At 52.2% G+C, this 18,288-nt stretch overlaps 1 protein-coding gene across 1 annotated transcript in view; it reads left to right on the forward strand.

Moving 5' to 3' along the window:
• Positions 1 to 392: 392 nt before the first annotated feature.
• LOC102455565 (uncharacterized) overlaps positions 393 to 18,288 on the forward strand; it is a 70,369-nt gene continuing 52,473 nt past the window's right edge. The window contains exons 1-3 of the mRNA XM_075920042.1: positions 393 to 776; positions 5,256 to 5,357; positions 10,581 to 10,679. Of these exons, the coding sequence (XP_075776157.1) occupies positions 624 to 776; positions 5,256 to 5,357; positions 10,581 to 10,679 (354 nt within the window). The 5' untranslated portion in view covers positions 393 to 623. The remainder of the gene's footprint in view (positions 777 to 5,255; positions 5,358 to 10,580; positions 10,680 to 18,288) is intronic.

An 18,288-nucleotide genomic window follows, 5' to 3' on the forward strand; every position in this document is an offset into this window, starting at 1 on the left:
GTGAGCCAAAACTTTGAAAAGTTTTCTTTCTGTTCTACTCCTCTCGTGGTGCTGCTCTGCTACATGCACACAATTTTCTACACTCTGGGTCCTAGTGGTCTTCCCCCACAGTCTGGCACCTAAGGCGGCCACCTCAGTTCACCTCATGGTAGGGCCAGCCCTGTTGGATGTGGCGTTAGAAAAAGTTGCATTTTTCCTGCCACAGGCCCGTGAACTCGACTGAATTAAGCCCCTGTAGGAAAAACCAGTCAAAGCAGCTTTTAAATGGGCAGAAACAGCCCCCCCCCCCCCCCCCATCTCCCTGCAGGAGGCTGATGTCAAGGTAACCAGGACACAAAGGAGGAGCTAGAAAAGTTTAACCCAGAGCCTGAGCTGAAAGGTCCCTCTGATTGGAAGAGTCTGAATCAATAGAGAATGGCAGGGGGGTGGGAGGGAGAGCCAAGGGGGGCAATCCGTTGCCCAGCCTGCTCTTGCCTCCTACCAAGCAAGAGCAAAAGAAAGAGAAATTGGCATCAGTCGCTGCCGGAGACGCCTGTGCCCAGCAGAGCAGAGAAATGATTCTTATGAGGAGCTGCACCAGGACTGACCCTTGAAAGAATCGGATTTGGGGGAAGAGAAGGAAAATGTCTGAGTCCAGTTCGTCCCTTAGCCCCCCGGGATCATTAACGTCCAGCGGTCGAGTCCTGCGGCTGGCCACCAAAGGGGAGTGGATCGTGCTGGAGCAGACCCTGCGAGGCATTGACAAGGGGGACCTGGCCCTCTCCCAAACCGACCAAGTAAGTAGCCAATGGCCAGGATGCTGGTTTGGCTTCACCTGGTATTATGACAGAGCTAAAAGAATAAATGGTGCCATGATGATTTCTGGGGAGGGCTGTGAGGGAGGCACGGGCAGGAGTCACCGGAGCTAATCGTGGCTCTTTCGACAGCATGAATTTAATAGGTAGCAAGCTTAACACAAACAAAAGGAAGTTTTTCTTCAAGCAGCGCAGTCAACCTGTGGAACTCCTTGCCAAAGGAGGTTGTGAGGACCAGGACTTTCACAGGATTTCAAAAAAGAACCAGATAAGCATTGATGGATCTAACCTCCATGAATTTATTAGCCAGGATGGGTAGGGAGGGTGTCCCTAGCCTCTGTGAGGGGCTGGGAATGGAGGACAGGGGACGGATCACTTGATGATGCCCTGTGTCTGTTCACTCCCACTGGGGCACCTGGCATAGGACACTGGGCTAGATGGACCTTTGGTCTGACCTAGTTTGGCTGTTCTTAAATGCCCAAGTGCCTTAGGAGCAGGGGTTGTTTCTGTCCGTGCCATTTACTATTCACCCCCTCTGGACCCAGAGTAATCCACTTGCTGGAATGGGCAGGTAAATTCTGTAGTGCCCGCATTAGCTGGCCACCCTGCTCCCAGTCTCCTTCCCAGCACTTAGTGGTTTCTCCTTGGGAGGAAAGGGATGTTCTAGCCAATGGTTTCACCATTACTGGCTGTATTACAGTAGCTTGCAGCGCCCCCATCCCCATGGTGCCCGACGTGGTGCAAACGCACAGCGAGGCGGTCCCTGCCTGGAAGAGTTTGCCATCTGAACGCACGTGGTAGTAAGGAAGCATGACTGCCCCCCGTTACAAATGGGAGTGCTGAGGCAGGGAGAGGCTTGGTCACACACAGGTCACACACAGGGTCTGAGGGAGGGCAGGGGACTGAACTCGGACTGCTTGAGCCCTAAGCTAGGGCCTTTAGCTACAACACCAGCCGTGCGTTGGGACAGAGGAGTAGGAATCATTTAACTGCATCATAAACTCCATCTGAGCTGAGCCTCCCTGGTGGAGACAGAGGGCACGGAAAAGACTTGGAGTCTACAGCAGGTGGTGCTAGGCGTAGAAGGCATTTTTCCAGTCAGGTTCCAGAGCTTTGGGCTTCATCAACAAACATAGCGCTTGTTTCCTTGTGTCGTTGCCTGCCCTGGAACCGTAGCTCCCAACCTGGGCCCACTCACGACTAGCCTACAAGCATGCAGGTCACACCCTGAAGGGCTGTCTGCTGGACGGCCTTTGTGCAGCTGTTCTGACCCCCACAGCCTGTCCGCAGCCCCTCTCTGGCTTCCACCAGCCTGGGTTGCTATATGCAGGGTGACCCCAACACACTCCCAGTCCTGCATTGTTGCCAAACCATGTGCTCTATAATGTCCAGCCTGTTACAGGACAGTTCACAGAAAGAAAAGGATTTATTTGCTCCTATTTGCCGTTGGCGACATTCGCTGGAGCAGACACTCGCTGGAGTACAAATCCAATGCGGCTGGTTTACATTAACAGTAAAATGAGTTTACGGACAAAAGATGACAGGATGTTAAGTGAATCAGAGAAGAAGAGAGAAAGTTAGAAATGGTCACCAGCAAATGAAAGTGAAAACCTGCATCTGAAAGTCTCAGTCTTAATCTGGCAAGTGTTTGTTCAAAGCTTTGGTCAAGATGGCCTTTCTCACCCCTAGTCCTCCCGCAAGATGGTGGTGGACGGACCCCCTCCTCAGATTCTCTTCTAGCGACATACCAGTGCAAGTTATAACAGTGATGTGTCTGACGAAGTGGGCTCTGGCCCATGAGAGCTTGTGTCCAAATAAACATGTTAGTCTTGAAGGTGCCACAGGACTCCTTGTTGATTTTGCTACCCAGGACTAACATGGCTACCCCTCTGAAACAGTGCGAGTGTCTTTGCCGTCTGAGGTGAAAGGGAGAACATGGGGTTCTCTGCCCCTTGCTTGGATAGTCTGGTGAACCTTTGCAATGGAGTCTTCTGAAGGTCCCCCTTCAAAGTAAAGCTCATCCAAGCTGGGAGGAAGGCAGCATGGAGGCTCCATGCCCTTCTTTCCCCACTTGTGTTTGAGGAAATGCTGATTGTTCTGTTTCCTGCTGTTTAATTTAATGAATGGAGATGCCTATCTCCTAGAGCTGAAAGGGACCTTGAAAGGTCGTTGGGTCCAGTCCCCTGCCTTCACAGCAGGGCCAAGTACCATCCCTGACAGATTTTTGCCCCAAATGGCCTCCTCAAGGATTGAGCTCACAACCCTGGGTTTAGCAAGCCAATGCTCAAACCACTGAGCTATCCCTCCCCTCCTTTCTGCCCCCTGCTGTATTGTGTGTCCTGTTTGCTGCTTCTGTGCAGCTTGAGGTAAACACCCATCCCTTTGTTTATGCTCAACCTGCTTTGACAACTTTGGCCTAGGCGGGTCTGCTTGGTTTTGAACCTACCAACTAATAACATCAGACAGGGGAATTCATAATGTGACATGTAATATTCCTACTCACTTTTCATCATGCTATTTTATTGACTAGCATGTTTAGTTTTTAGTGGATGCCTCCCAAGGTGTATTTTGTATGAAGATTATTACAGTAGGGTGCAGGCCTGCCGACGGATGGGGGAAGTGGGAGTGAAGGGAGCAAGTGCCTCGGAGCCCAGTGATTCTAGAAGGTGCAGGGTTCCCAGCTGTTGCTACTGCAGCAGCAGCGGTGCACAGAGTCCTGGCCCTTTAAATCACCGCTGGAGCACCGTGTGGCGTGCTCCAGGAGGATCTAAGGCAGTGGTCAGGATCAGGATCTACTGGTAGATCTTGGAGCCTCTGACAGGTGATCCTGACTGGTTTGGCCAAGAGGTTATTGAGTACCAGCACTTCAGCTGCACCTCCTCCCTACTGCTGCGCATCTCCTGCCCTTTGCCTTGGGGCTGCCTCCTCCCATCCCTGGGAGCCTCCTGCTGTTCAGGGCAGGGGAGGGAGAAGAGGAGCACTAATGTCAAGCACTCTCCCACCCTGTATCCTACATCCACAGAGCAGGGCGGGGGGCACAAGAGGACTTGGGACGGAGTTTGCTGGCTGTTTTGGGGAGTGGTAAGCCAGGGCAGGGGTGAGCCTGCTTTCCCCCCACTGTACCACCACTCTGGAGCCACCTGAGGTAAGCAGGGCCCAGTCGGAGCCCACATCCTGAAACCCTACTCCAGTCATGAGCCCCCTCCTGCCCCTCATATCCCTGCCCTAGCCCCAAGCACTCCTGCATCCAAACATCCTCCCAGCCTGCACCTAGAACCCCTTCCTGCATCCCAACTGCCTGCCCCAAGATCAGGTCAGAGCCCCTCTTGCACTCCAAACCCCTTAATTCCAGACTGGAGCCTGCACCCCCAGCCTGGTGAAAGTGAAGGAGAATGGAGGAGAGAGGGAGGGAGGATGGAGTGAGCAGGGGTGGAGCCTCGGAGAAGGGGCACAAAGGAGGTGGGGGCAAGGGTATTTCGCTTCGAGGTAGATCTTGGATTTCACTTAAATTCAAGAAGTGATCTCATGCATGAAAAGGTTGGCGACCACTGATCTAAGGTATTGGGGCTGGTCGGCCCCATCCCTTCCTCCCAAGGCCCCACCCCTTTGGGGAGTGCAAAGCCAGCCCCTCCTCCACACCTTTCCCAGGGGCCCAGTGTGGCTGTCAGCTCCCCTGGTGGTATGTAGGGCAGTGATACACTGGCATGCCATGAGGCAGTCGGAGGTGTGCCATGGAGAACAGAGTTCAAAATGGCCTCCCTTAAAAGGGCAGGCAGCTTTTTTTTTTTTTTTTTTCTCCCCTCAATAACTTTCTCCCTGAACCCTGGTGTTCCTCGTTAAAAAAAAAAAGTATTGTTTGGTGTTCCTGGGTCTTAAAAAGTTTAAGAAACACTGGGGTAGGGTGTGACTGATGCAGGCATGCTTTGGGTCACACTGGATTGCCCAGGGTTTACAGACCTGGCTGAAGAAAAGAAAAACCCCCCAGAGATCCTTGGGAGGTGCTTGAGGCAGGGTGCTTCCTCGGGAGAGGAGAGCAAGGCTGAGTTTTCAACCGTAAATCGGCTGCAAACTAGTCAAACTCCATGCCTGGGACATGTCACACCCAGTAATTCTTATGGTCCTGACAGACTCCACTCTAACCGGAAACTGGGCCAAACAGAACTGTGCTTGAGTCGTTCCTTTCGCACTTCTTGGAAGATCCCCAGAAGGTGGGTTCTGAGGGTAACTGATCGTGTGTAGACAGCAAGGTGTGGGATCAGGCCCTTGCTACCTGAGTTCTCGCCTCTGTCCCCATGAGCCAGCATGACAGCTAAGATCAGCTGCTAAAGTGATGGTTGCCTAAAAGGTGACCTTGCTAAGGAAGAAATGAGCAACAAAAGCCCATCATGACACGGACACCTGTGTGGGCAAACTTGAGACATCTAGGCTCTCAGTCGGTGATGCCTGTCTTGTGTCCTCCAGGAGTCGGGTCTGACCCCCTTCCTGATCGCCGTGAGAGAGAACAGGCTGTCCATTGTCGAGCGGCTGCTGGAGCTGGGAGTGAATCTTTCAGACCAGACTAAAGTAAGAAACCACTTACTTACTAGCTTGCCAGAGCCCTTATGGGCGTGGGTAGAGCAAGAAGAGCAAGGTTCATGTTAGAGGACTCCATACAGTATGGCGTGATAGACTACATGACCACTAGGAGAAGATCTGATAACTGTCTGCTGCCAGTATTCTCATTCATTGTTCATACCATGGTAAAGTGAGATCGGGGCTCCAATGTGCTGGGAGCTGTACAAACACCTAGTGAGAAACAAAAACCTGCCCAGCTAGATGAGTAGCTACACTGGCATCTCATAAAAGATACCTTGGCATTGGAAGAGGTTCAGGAAAGGGCAACAAAAATAATCAAGGGTTTGGAACGGGTGCTATATAAAGAGAGATAAAAAAGACTGGGACTTTTCAGCTTAGAAAAGAAGAGACTAAGTGGTGAGGGGATATGATAAAGGTCTATAAAATCATGACCGGTATGGAGAAAACGAGTAAGGAAAAGTTACATAACATAAGAACTAGGGGTCAGCCAATGAAATTAATAGGTAGCAGGTTTAAAACAAACAAAAGGAAGTTTTTCTTCATGAAGTGCACAGTCAACCCGTGGAACTCCTTGCTGTGGTGAAGGCCAGGACTTTAACGGGGTTCAAAAAAGAACTAGATAAATTCCTGGAGGTTAGGTCTATCAGTACTTATTAGCCAGGATGGGTAGGAATGGTGTCCCTGGCTTCTATTTGTCAGGGACTTTGTCAATCACTTGATGATTACCTTGTCTGTTCACTCCCTCTGGGGCACCTGGCACTGGCCAGTGTCGGAAGATAGGATGTTGGGCTAGATGGACCTTTCTACTGGCCCAATATGGCCGTTCTTACGTTCATGGCAAAGGAAGAATTGCTAACCCCCCTTTTAAAGGTGGGGGACTGAGGCACAGAGTGACGTGCCCCAGGGCACACAGCAAGGTTGTGGCAGAGCTGAGATTGGAACCTACATTTTGTGAGAACCAATCCAGAGACTTAACAACAGGTCCATCCTTTTGTGTCCCAGCATGTGAACAAAACAGACATGAGGGAGGTGTATGCCAAAGAGCAAGGGATTGAAGCTGAGCTTAGCAAAACATGGACGCATCAAACATCAGGAAATATTTCCCAGTGTTAAGGTCTATGGGTATGTCTACACTACAAAGTTAGTTCGAACTAATGGATGTTAGTTCGAACTAACTTTCATAGGCGCTACACTAGCGCTCCGTTAGTTCGAATTTAAAAGGAGCGTTTAGTTTGAACTAGGTAATCCTCATTCCACGAGGATTAAGCCTAGTTCAAACTTACTAGTTCGAATTAAGGGCTGTGTAGCCCCTTAATTCGAACTAGTGGGATGCTAGCCCTCCCCAGGTTTCCCTGGTGGCCACTCTGGCCAACACCAGGGAAACTCGTCTGCCCCCCTCCTGGCCCCGGACCCCTTAAAGGGGCACGGGCTGGCTACGGTGCCCGTGCCAGGTGCAAGCCTGCCAGCACCCAGCCAGCAGACCCTGCACCTGACACGGCTCGAGCCAGCCACCCGCTGCCACCCAGCCCTCCCCCTCTTCCCGGGACCAGGCTGGCGGCTCCCGGGAGCTTGCCCAGGACCGCAAGAGGCGGGCACCCGCCTGGGCTAGTGCGGACATCGTGGACCTCTTCCACGATCTCCGCACTAGGCACAGGAACGTGGCCGGCTAGGGCAGGAGAGCTGCCAGCCTGGCCACCCAGGAGCAGGTTTGCATGAAAATCAAGGTGGTCCACTAAGACCCCCGACCCTGAGCCCTGAGCTTACAATGGCCGTCCTGGGTCAGACCAAAGGTCCATCTAGCCCAGCAGCCTGTCTGCCAACAGTGGCCAACACTAGGGACCCTGGAGGGGATGGACCGAAGACAGTGACCAAGCCATTTGTCTTGTGCCATCCATCTCCAGCCTTCCACAAACCTTGGGCAGGGACACCACTCCTACCCCCTAGCTAATGGTAGAAATGTAGCCGTGTTAGTCTGGGGTAGCTGAAACAAAATACAGGACTATGTAGCACTTTAAAGACTAACAAGATGGTTTATTAGATGATGAGCTTTTGTGGGCCAGACCCACTTCCTCAGATCAAATAATGGAAGAAAGTAGTCACAACCATATATACCAAAGGATACAATTTTAAAAAAAATGAACACACATGAAAAGGACAAATCACATTACAAAACAGAAGGGTGATGTGGGGGGGGGGGAAGAAGGTGAATGCCAGTGAGTTAATGATATTAGAGGTGGGGAAGGGGAGATGTCTGTGAGTTAATAGAATTAGAGGTGATAATGGGGGAAGCTATCTTTGTAATGGGTAAGATAGCTGGGGTCTTTGTTAAGTCCCGTGCGGAGAGTGTCGAATTTTAGCATGAATGCCCTTTCAAGTGCAGATTTGAATGTCTTCTGAAGTAGGATGCAGGTTAGCAGGTCATTCAGACAGTGTCCTTTCTGGTTGAAATGACAAGCAACTGTTTTTTCTTTGTGATCCTGTCTAATGTCTGTTTTGTGGGCATTGATTCTTTGGCGAAGGGTCTGAGACGTTTGTCCAATGTACATAGCAGACGGACACTTTCGGCACATGATAGCATAGATTATATTTCTGGAGGCGCAGGAATATGTATTCTTGATCTTATAACTCACTTGGTTAGGCCCAATAATGGTGTCAGCAGAGTGAATATGTGGACAAAGCTGGCAGCGGGGTTTGTTGCAAGGGAAAGTACCAGGGTTGGTATTAGTGTGGTATGTCCTGTGGTGGTTGGTAAGAATCATCTTGAGGTTAGGTGGTTGTCTATAGGGCTGTGTCCAGACTCCATGCCTCCGTCGACGGAGGCATGTAGATTAGCCAGCTCGGAAGAGGGAAATGAAGCCGCGATTAAAATAATCGCGGCTTCATTTAAATTTAAATGGCTGCCCCGATCTGCCGATCAGCTGTTTGTCGGCAGATCGGGAGAGTCTGGACGCGATGCCCCGACAAAGAAGCCTTTCTTCATCGACACAGGTAAACCTGGTTTCACGAGGCTTACCTGTGTCGATGAAGAAAGGCTTCTTTGTCGGGGCATCGCGTCCAGACTCTCCCGATCTGCCGACAAACAGCTGATCGGCAGATCGGGGCAGCCATTTAAATTTAAATGAAGCCGCGATTATTTTAATCGCGGCTTCATTTCCCTCTTCCGAGCTGGCTAATCTACATGCCTCCGTCGACGGAGGCATGGAGTCTGGACACAGCCCTGGAGACTATGGGTCTGTCTCCCAGAGCTTCTTGGAGTTTAGTGTCCTGTTCCAGTATAGGCTGTAATCTATTGATAATGTGTTGGACAGGTTTAAGTTGGGAGCTGTAGGTGATGACAAGTGGTGTTCTATTGTTGGTTTTCTTGGGTCTGTCTTGTAGTAGATGGTTTCTAGGTATTCGTTTGGCTCTTTCAATTTGCTTTTTTATTTCTCCGGGTGGGTAGTTGAGGTTTATAAATGCTTGGTAGAGATCCTGAAGTTTCTGGTCTCTGTCTGTGGGATTAGAGCAGATGCGGTTGTATTGAAGGGCTTGGCTATAGATGATGGATCGTATGGTGTGTTCTGGATGGGAGCTGGAAGCATGTAGGTAACTGTATGAGTCGGTGGGTTTTCTGTAGAGGGTGGTGTCTAATTTTCCATTGTTGATTTGTACTGTGGTGTCCAGGAAATGGATCTCTCGTGTGGAATGGTCCAGGCTGAGGTTAATGGTGGGGTGTAGGTTGTTGAAATCTCTGTGGAATGTCTCCAGTGTTTCTTGGCCATGCGTCCAGATCATAAAGATGTCATCGATGTAGCGTAAGTAGAGAAGGGGTAAAAGGGGACGGGAGTTGAGGAAACGTTGTTCTAGGTCAGCCATAAAGATATTAGCGTACTGTGGGGCCATGCGTGTATTCATGGCTGTGCCGCTGATCTGGAGGTATAAGTTGTTCTCAAACTGGAAATAATTATGGGTGAGAACAAAACGTTGTTCTAGGTCAGCCATAAAGATAGCCATAAAGTTGTTCTGGTCATCCCGGATGCCCCATCATCTCTGGTATTGGCACACTCACTACTGGTCTATCCAGCTATGTAGACTCTCTCCTCAAACCCTACACAACCAACACCCCCAGCTATCTCCAAGACACTTCTGACTTCCTAAGGAAACTACAAAACATCGATAACCTCCCCAATAACACCATCCTTGCCACCATGGATGTAGAAGCACTATACACCAACATCCCACATGAAGACGGATTACAAGCTATTAGAAACACTATCCCAGAGGACACCACTGCCAACCTGGTAGCAGACCTATGTAACTTCATTCTCACCCACAATTATTTCCAGTTTGAGAACAACTTATACCTCCAGATCAGCGGCACAGCCATGAGTACACGCATGGCCCCACAGTACGCTAATATCTTTATGGCTGACCTAGAACAACGTTTCCTCAACTCCCGTCCCCTTTTGCCCCTTCTCTACTTATGCTACATCGATGACATCTTTATGATCTGGACGCTGCGCGCCGGGGGCCGGCCCAGGTTGTCGGCGGGCGCACACAAATGCCCTGGCAGGCGCCATGGCGCCTGCGGGCACCGCGTTGGGGACCACTGATCTAGACATACCCAAGGTGTTAGCATAGGAAGCTAACACGTGATGCAAGAGACGGTTCCAGGTCAATGCACAGAGGAGCCTGACAGGCGATCGCTCCTGGCCAGCGTTGAGGGAGGGTAGCAGAGCTGGGTGGGAGATCTCTCTCTCTGCTGTACCTTTTCAATGGATAAGCACAGCTCTTCCTGCAGGTGGCCTCTTCGACGCCTCTTGTGTCGATCCCATCTCTGCAAGACTCTGAGGCTACGTCTGGACTGCAGGAATTTGTTGGCAGAGGCAATGCAAATGAGGCGCTCATTAGCATTTCTCATGCTGTCATTTGCATAGTCTCTTCTGATCCTTTTTGCGGAAGAGGTTTTTGTGCAAAAACAAGCAGTGTAGACTGGGCCATTTTGCGCAAAAAAACCCTGGTGTGCAAGATCCTGTATACCTCCTTTTTTGAGGCATAAGGGATCTTGGACAAAAGGGATTTTTTGCCCGTCCACGCTGCTTTTTTGCCTCTGCCGACACATTCCTGCAGTCTAGACATAGCCTGAGGTTGAAACGACGCTGGCGGTGTCGGCTGCCGGGGGGGAGGTTTTTAAGGCGCGTTGCTAACCGCTCTTTCTCTGGCCTCTTCCAGCATGGCCAAAACGCTTTACACGTGGCCGCTGCCCACTCGAAGGAGGAGATCGTCCGGCTGCTGCTGGCTGGAAAGGCAGATCCCAACCTCCCTGGAGGGGTACGTGCTCATGCTGGGCTGTGTTGGGGGGACTGTAGTGACCCTTGAAGTCTCCTTCCATTTCTCCAGCAGAATGGTCATTCCAACCCCACCCAGGCCCACCAATGGAGGGGCAAAGGGGCCAATTGACCTTCTGTAGCCACTGTGGATCTCAGAGAAGCTGTCGTCTGTGCTCCCCTCCATCCAGGCTTCTTCCCCATAGGCTATTTTCAACTGCCCCAAGCAACGGGGCTCCTATCCCTTCCCTTGGGGGAAACCGTCTTACAGCCAAGCAGTGCTCCAGGTGGAGAAGTTCTTGCCCACCCCTCTTCCTTCCAGGACTCCGCCCTTTCCCTCCCCCTGCCCTTCAGACTTCGCTCAGTCTGGAGCCGATCCGTGCTCTCGTTGAGCCAGGCTGGCCCAGAGGGCCGAGTTCCGTCCACCTGAGCGCAAGGGAATCGTTGCCACCACAAGAATGGGGGAAACGCATCCGAGACCAATTGGCTCTTGGGTGCCGGCTGCTGTTTGCATGGGCGCGATTCCAGCTCCCAGATGACGGGGGCTTTCCTCCTCGACGGCATTGGCTGTCCGCTGGGAAGGGTGGGAGATACTCCTCTGTTCTGTTGTGGTTCCCCTACAGTTCGGTCAGAGGTCTGCCAGATGCAGCCCAGAGAGGCGGACTGCGCCATTCCTTTGTGGGCTGCGCTGTTTTTTTACATTACCTTGACCCCCTCAAAGGTCTGCGGGGCTAGTAGAAAAACCCCAAACGCACTCTGTAAAATTGGCTGAGTTCTGCTCACCCTCGGGTCTCTCTTGTCCCGTCTCTGGGTGAGCGCGGGATGACTCAGAGCTGGGGTGGCCAATATGCTAGGCAAGGAAAGGCATTGCCTTCCCAAACCACCAGCCTGGCCCCGCCCACACTCTGCCCCCAGAACTCCTACTGAAGGTGTACTGGGGGCAGAGCCTTGCTGACCCCAAACACCCGCCCTCCCCATGCTCCGGGGCCAGGGAGGCTGGAGCCATATGACATCTGCCCACCCCATGGTGCTGGGGGCGGGGCCTGGGCAAAAGGGGTGGGACTGGGGCATGCCTCCCCCGGCCCTACCTTCACTCTTTGCCTATGACTCAGAGTAATACACGTACCAGACAATAGCCGGCGCCTCTCCTAGCACCGATTCCTTTACTGGGAATTAGTATAATATCAAGCCCCTTTAAGTCGTAAGCAAAGAGGCAAGAACTAGCTAGACCAAGGCTGAGGAAACTTTTTTGGGTTGGGGGCCGCTGACCTACAGAAAAATCAGTGGGGGACCGGGGGCTGTGGGGAGGCACCATGTGGGGGCCTGGAGTGCCAGTGCGGTATCGCCAATGCTGGGGGAGGCCCTCATCCCCCCACCCCGGGCTTTGGGTTCCCCATCCCACTCGCAGAGACCTGGCTAGCGCATCTTCTCCGGGAGACGGGGCATGTTTCTTGGCTCCGTTCAACGGTTCCAAGTGTTCTCTTTTCCATGGTGGCCTTGCACACAGGTCTGTCACTGCAGATATGGCCCAGGGTTATATCTACTGCGTAAAGCCAACTGGCAGACCCAAACCTAGGCTCTCTCTGGATCTCAGTGGATGAGCCACTACCACGGGAGCTAAAGCCAGCTGGCTCTCAGCGAAGGCTATGGAGCACACTTAATTCTCTCTCTCTATACGTAGTCTTAGTGCCACTAGATAGAACAGTGATAGAAATGTAGCCGTGTTAGTCTGGGGTAGTTGAAGCAAAATGCAGGACAATGTAGCACTTTAAAGACTAACAAGATGGTTTATTAGATGATGAGCTTTCGTGGGCCAGACCCACTTCCTCAGATCAAAAAAAAAACCAGTGACCCACACCCCGTAGGTGTGTGGGTTACAACTCCAAGCCGAAATGCTAGTGCAGCCCGGGTAGATGCAATGGTTCTAGCTTCCTCTGTGCCAGCCCCGGTAAAAATCGCACTTAAATCACAGACGCTGGGCTTCCGGATAGTCGAGCCCTTTGAATATGTATCGAGTGTCCCAAAAGGGCATGTACAACCCTCATTGAATCCCCCGTCACCACCTCTTCATTGCTAGAGAGGCTGTTTCTATCCTGCTCCCATCGCACCTCAGGCTACAGAGTGGGTGTATCCCTGAGTCGACGGTAGCCTAGAATTCACACACGGACACACCATTTCTGGGAAGGACTGTTCTCTCTCTTGAGGCAGACTGGGCATGACTAGAGAACTTCCTAACCCTCCAGCAGCCCCGTTTGAGCTGGCTGCAACACACTTTGAGGAATAGTTTTCTGTCTGAAAATGTCAAAATCTCAACCTCCCACCGGAAGGCAGCAATTTGCACTACACTTTTGACTGAAAAAATCTGAAATGATTGATTGGGGCTTGGTTTCATTTTGATGATGTCAAACAATTTATGTGGACTTCTGTATGATCATATTTTAATGTTACAGGCATCATACTTTGTATGGCTTTGACGCGACTGGCATGAACTCTTTTGAGGTTTCTGAACTGAACTTTTTTTCCTTCCAAATATTTGGAATTTTCTTCCCTGTTCTAGATGATTTTTTTTAATATTGGAATATTTTGTGGGACAGAAATCCAGCTCTAATTCTTTTCCGAGCCCTCTCTGGGGCTTTTCATACAGACTAGGGTGGATTTTGCTTTCTCTTTCCACCTTTTGCAGCATCCCAGCATTTCATAGCTATGTCAGTGATTGGCTTTCTGTAAATATCTAGTGGTTAGGTTGGCTTGTTAGTGCTTCAACCACGAAGGCTACGTCTACACTGGCCCCTTTTCCGAAAGGGGCATGCTAATTTGACAGGTCGTAATAGGGAAATCCACGGGGGATTTAAATATCCCCCGCGGCATTTAAATAAAAATGTCCGCCGCTTTTTTCCAGGTTTTAGAAAAGCCGGAAAAGAGCGTCTACACTGGCCCCGATCCTCCGGAAAAAAGCCCTTTTCCGGAGGATCTCTTATTCCTACTTTGAGAGAGAGATCTCCGGAAAAGGGCTTTTTTCCGGAGGATCGGGGCCAGTGTAGACGCTCTTTTCCGGCTTTTCTAAAAGCCGGAAAAAAGCGGCGGACATTTTTATTTAAATGCCGCGGGGGATATTTAAATCCCCCGCGGATTTCCCTATTACGACCTGTCAAATTAGCATGCCCCTTTCGGAAAAGGGGCCAGTGCAGACGAGCCCGAAGAGTAAGGCCAAAGGCTGTCTCTTGGGCAAGGCAGAGTCAGACAGACAGTTTTCAAACCTTCCTTCCTTGAGTCCTCCAAGGAATTCATATCACAATGTAACTCAAGGTCTGAAGTCTTCACCTCGTTCAGTCACACACGAGGCTTCTTTCTCATCGTTCCCGTTGACTGTAAATGACGAGAGCTTGTCTCTGCCTTGGGCTCGCTTGGAGGGGGAAAGGGAGAAGGGAGACGTCCGTGCTCTTGGTTTGTTTAGCCTGTTCGTGGGAGGCTGAGGTTAGAAGGCCAAGAGCCACATTTGCGGTTGCCCCCGAAGCCCTGCAGCTCCCAGGAGGGTAGAGGACTTTCTCCCCGCTCTCCAGCCGGGCTGCCTCTGTTGCCTTTGCTGAACGGGCATGAGTTCCAAGCCCACGCATACCAGCTGTCCGCAATTAGAGCAGTGATTAGATTAATAACGCTGAGGCCCCCGGGCTGCTTCTCGCAAGTGGAACGTGACAAGGGGCGGAAAACCCCGTCCCTAACTCTGGAGTGCGAGCGAGGGAGCCATGCCTCGTGCCTTTCCGGGAGGGCTCTAACGCCACCCTCCCTTTCCCAGAGAGCATGAAATGAGCCGCCGCCTGCTTTGTGCAGGCCGGATCCCAGAGCTGGCCGCTCGCCTGCATTCCTCAGAGAGCTCCTCTGGTTTCCTACGTGAACCTGCATTCCCCGGCTCGCTTTTGTGAGCGTAGCCAGCCAGCGATGATGACAAGCGTGAAAAGGAAACGATTCTCCTGACCTACAGCGGTGCCGCGAGACCCCGGGGATGGGCCGCGGAGGAGTTGTTTGGTCTCCGCTGTTGTCTGGATGGGTTGCCTGTTATGGGCAGCGGTGTCTACAAGCTGGTAGGCAGCTACGTGTCCTGGTGCGGGGCACTTAACAAACCGGTAAACACCTCAGTATAACACGCGTTTGTGTCCCCCTGGTGAATAAGAGTGAGCAGAGTCCCCCTCTCACATGCTGTTAGCTGGGGTCAGGGTGCAGAGGGGGGACCTCCCAGGGCCTGCAGGAAGTGGGGGGCTATGACTATACTGCTTCCTTCTTGCACAAAAGCCTATGCAAATGAAGCATGAATTAGCATATTGCCACACTTCATTTGCATAATTAATTAGGGGCCGTTTTTTCACAAGAGGCTTTTGCTCAGAAAGGAGCTGTGTAGACGGCTCCTTTTTGCGCAAACCCCCTCTCTTGCGCAAAAGCCGTTCTTCCTCCTTTTTTCAGGAAGAACAGCTCTTGCGCAAGAGGGTATTTTTGCGCAAAACCCGCCCCTAATTAATTATGCAAATGAAGTGCGGAAGCATGCTCATCTGCACTCCATTTGCATTGGGCTTTTGCGCAAGAAGGAAGCTGAGCTGGTGATCCAGGAGGAGATGCTCTTCCCTGTGCCCAGGACCCATCGTGGTGTTGGGGCGACTGTACCACTGCAGAAGGGAAGGGGGGGCAATGTGACTGAGCTCTCTGCCTTTCCCTCTGTGTATTCGTGACCCTTTGAGGGAAGGGAGTGGCAATAAAGAGGGGAGATGCGTGTTCGTCCGGGCCTTGAGCCGCACCTCACGCTGCAGGCCTTTGCTCTGTCCTTCACGTTTACGTACAGCAGCCTTGCTGGGATCCGAGACCTGACCCCAGCTCACTAAACCAGGAGGGGCCCAAACCTTTAACCAGCTGCAATTTGTCCTGCCACTTGTGTGGCTCAACTGGGGGGGGGGGGGAGTCCATCTCCGCTGCCCATCGCCACAGGATCCAACCGCCTTCCATGTAAAATCAGTGGCAATCGCCCAGTCCTTAGGGGACCTCATGGAGGTCTTGGTCCTCTTCCAAGCTATGACCCCACTGATACCCTTGTTGGAGCCCTCCACAAAGACCATGGCGGCCGACCTACCCTGCCCATCCAGGCCAGGGCTGAGGCATTTGGGGTTACAGGAGCTGTGCAGGATCCAACCCATGTTGTACCTGTTTTGAGGGGCAAAGCCACCCCTAGCCCCCCATGGTCACCTCTGACCTGGCCCCGGTGGGATGGCTGACGCCGAGTTCCTCTTCCATCGACAGTGTTGCTGTTCAGCATGAACGTCCCACATTCTCCCTCAGCGGGTGCCTGGGCGGTGTCAGCCGAGGAGAGGAGGGGGAAGGCAACTCCCAGGCAGCCACAATGGTTGGGGTGGGGGACACAGGTCCAGGCGTGTGTTCTAGGTGGGGGGAGGCGTGGTCATGGGCGAGGAGTCGCCGCAATGGAACACCCCGTGTCGCTTTTGGATAGCCAGGCGATCCCTGGGGCAGCCCTGCTTCGAGGTGCGTTCTGAATCGCCCCCCGCCTGGGTCTCTGCTAGTGAAGTGGGTGCCCATGTGCCTTGACCCGCTCAGGGCTCCCTTCCCGTGCTTGGCTCCGGCTGCCCGCGGGTAGCGCCAGTTGGGACCAAGACCCTTGCCCTTAAAGACTGAGACCACCCTCCGTGGCCATGCCCGATTCATGAGGAGAAAGCTGCAAGGGTGGGATGGGAAATCTGCCGGCACAGCGGCTCCGTTGTGTCTACCCCTCGGCATGGGCGGCGTGGGGACAAAGGGGCTGTGAATAAGAGGAAAAGGAGAATTTTTGAAAAGAGAGAATTTACAGGATTTATGAGGTTTACAGGCTCTTTCGAAAAAGCCTTCTCTTTTCGAAAGAACCACGCCTAGACTGCGGTTTCTATTTTGAAATAGCACTTTTTTGAAAGAGCGCCACAACGCGATTATGCAAATGAAGTGCAGGAAATCCAAATCCTGGCTTCATTTGCAATTTCTGCCGAAAGAGGGATGTAGTCTAGGTGTACCCTAAGGCTGCGTCTAGACTGACTTGATTTTGCAGAAATACTTTTAACGGAAAAGTTTTTCTGTTAAAAGTATTTCCGCAAAAGAGCATCTAGATTGGCACGGATGCTTTTGCGCAAGAAGTGCTTTTGCGCAAAAGCATCCATGGCCTGTATAGATGCAATTTTGCGCAAGAAAGCCCTGATCGCCATTTTAGCCATCGGGGCTTTTTTGCTCAAAACAGTTCTTCCCTGTCTACGCTGGCCGTCTTGCGCAAGTATTCTTGCACAAGAGGGCTTTTTCCCGAGCGGGAGCGTGAAAATATTTGCACAAGAAGCACTGATTTTGTACATTACAAAGTCAGTGCTCTTGTGCAAATTCAAGCAGCCAGTGTAGACAGCTGGCAAGTTTTTTGCCAGTCTAGACGCACCCTCAGTGTTGTTTACAGGACGTCAAGCTGAGTTCAGGGTAGCCTCTGAAATCATCAAGGCAAAGCAAGATTGTCCCTTAAACAGCTTCTGGGTGTGACGTTGATCCTTGGCTGAGGTCTGGGTTTTCCCTTAATTTTCTAGCTTCTTTTCCAGCAGTAGGATGGCTGGGAGGGTCCAACCCAAAGGATGCTTCAGTATCACTCTCTTTACAGGGTGCAGGAATAATGGGCAGCTTCCCTCTCCATCACCTCCTCACCGAGGGCGCTGTGAGAAGCAGGGGCCTGTGGTGCAGCATGTGCTGGGTCCCATGGGGTTAAATCCACTGCACGTTTGGGGGAAGCATCAGCTGCTCTTGTGCAGAGCTCAGAAATGTGGGTGAGAGTCAGGCGTTCTCTGGGAAAGAGGCACCCGTGGAGGACACCAGCAGAGACCAAGTGGCTCCTGAGTGGAGACCCCTCCTCACACAGAGGGGACATGGGGTTAAATTCTGGACCCATTCCCTGGACAAGAGCCAGTGAGGAGAGCAGGAAAAGCGGCCCAGCTTGGTAAAGGGCCGTGCGGAGGGTTGGTACCTGCCAGCTGGCTCCTCTGAATGGTGGCTGTGAATGACAGGAGGAAGGCAGGCTACCCACGCAGCGCTAATCTTCCCTCACAGAAAGCTGCTGTTCCCTAGAAGTCCGCCCCCCCCCCGCCGCTTCCTGTCTGAGCTATTGTCGTCGGACCCCTCCGACCTTACCCCACGCGTGGAGCGGCAGCTAAGGGAAGTGGGGAGACGGTGTTCCAGTTCCCTGGGAAGATGTGTGGGGAGGTCGTCTCTAATATTCCCGTTGGGCGTTCACCTTTGTTCCACGTGGGACGGCTCCTTGGGACGTGGTTATGCCCAAAGCAGGGCCCGGCACGCCATGCCCGAGAGCACACTTTGAGATCCAGAGGGGCTACAGGAGGCCAAGTGTTTTCCCTCTGTCCGGCTGCCCCTCGTGACAATGCCCCTTGTGACCGAGAGCGTGGCCTGTCAGTATCTTGGCTCCACGCTGCAAACATCCCGAAAAAGCCAGTGGGGGGAGGGGAAACAACGTCTCCACGTCTAGCCCTTGTCTCCCTTCATCGCTCGGTGCCACGGGAGGGGGGGGTGTAGCTGGCCAAACCGCCTTTACAACAGTGTCCATG

Source organism: Pelodiscus sinensis, chromosome 2 (genome assembly GCF_049634645.1).
Source record: "Pelodiscus sinensis isolate JC-2024 chromosome 2, ASM4963464v1, whole genome shotgun sequence".
Lineage (NCBI taxonomy): Eukaryota > Metazoa > Chordata > Testudines > Trionychidae > Pelodiscus > Pelodiscus sinensis.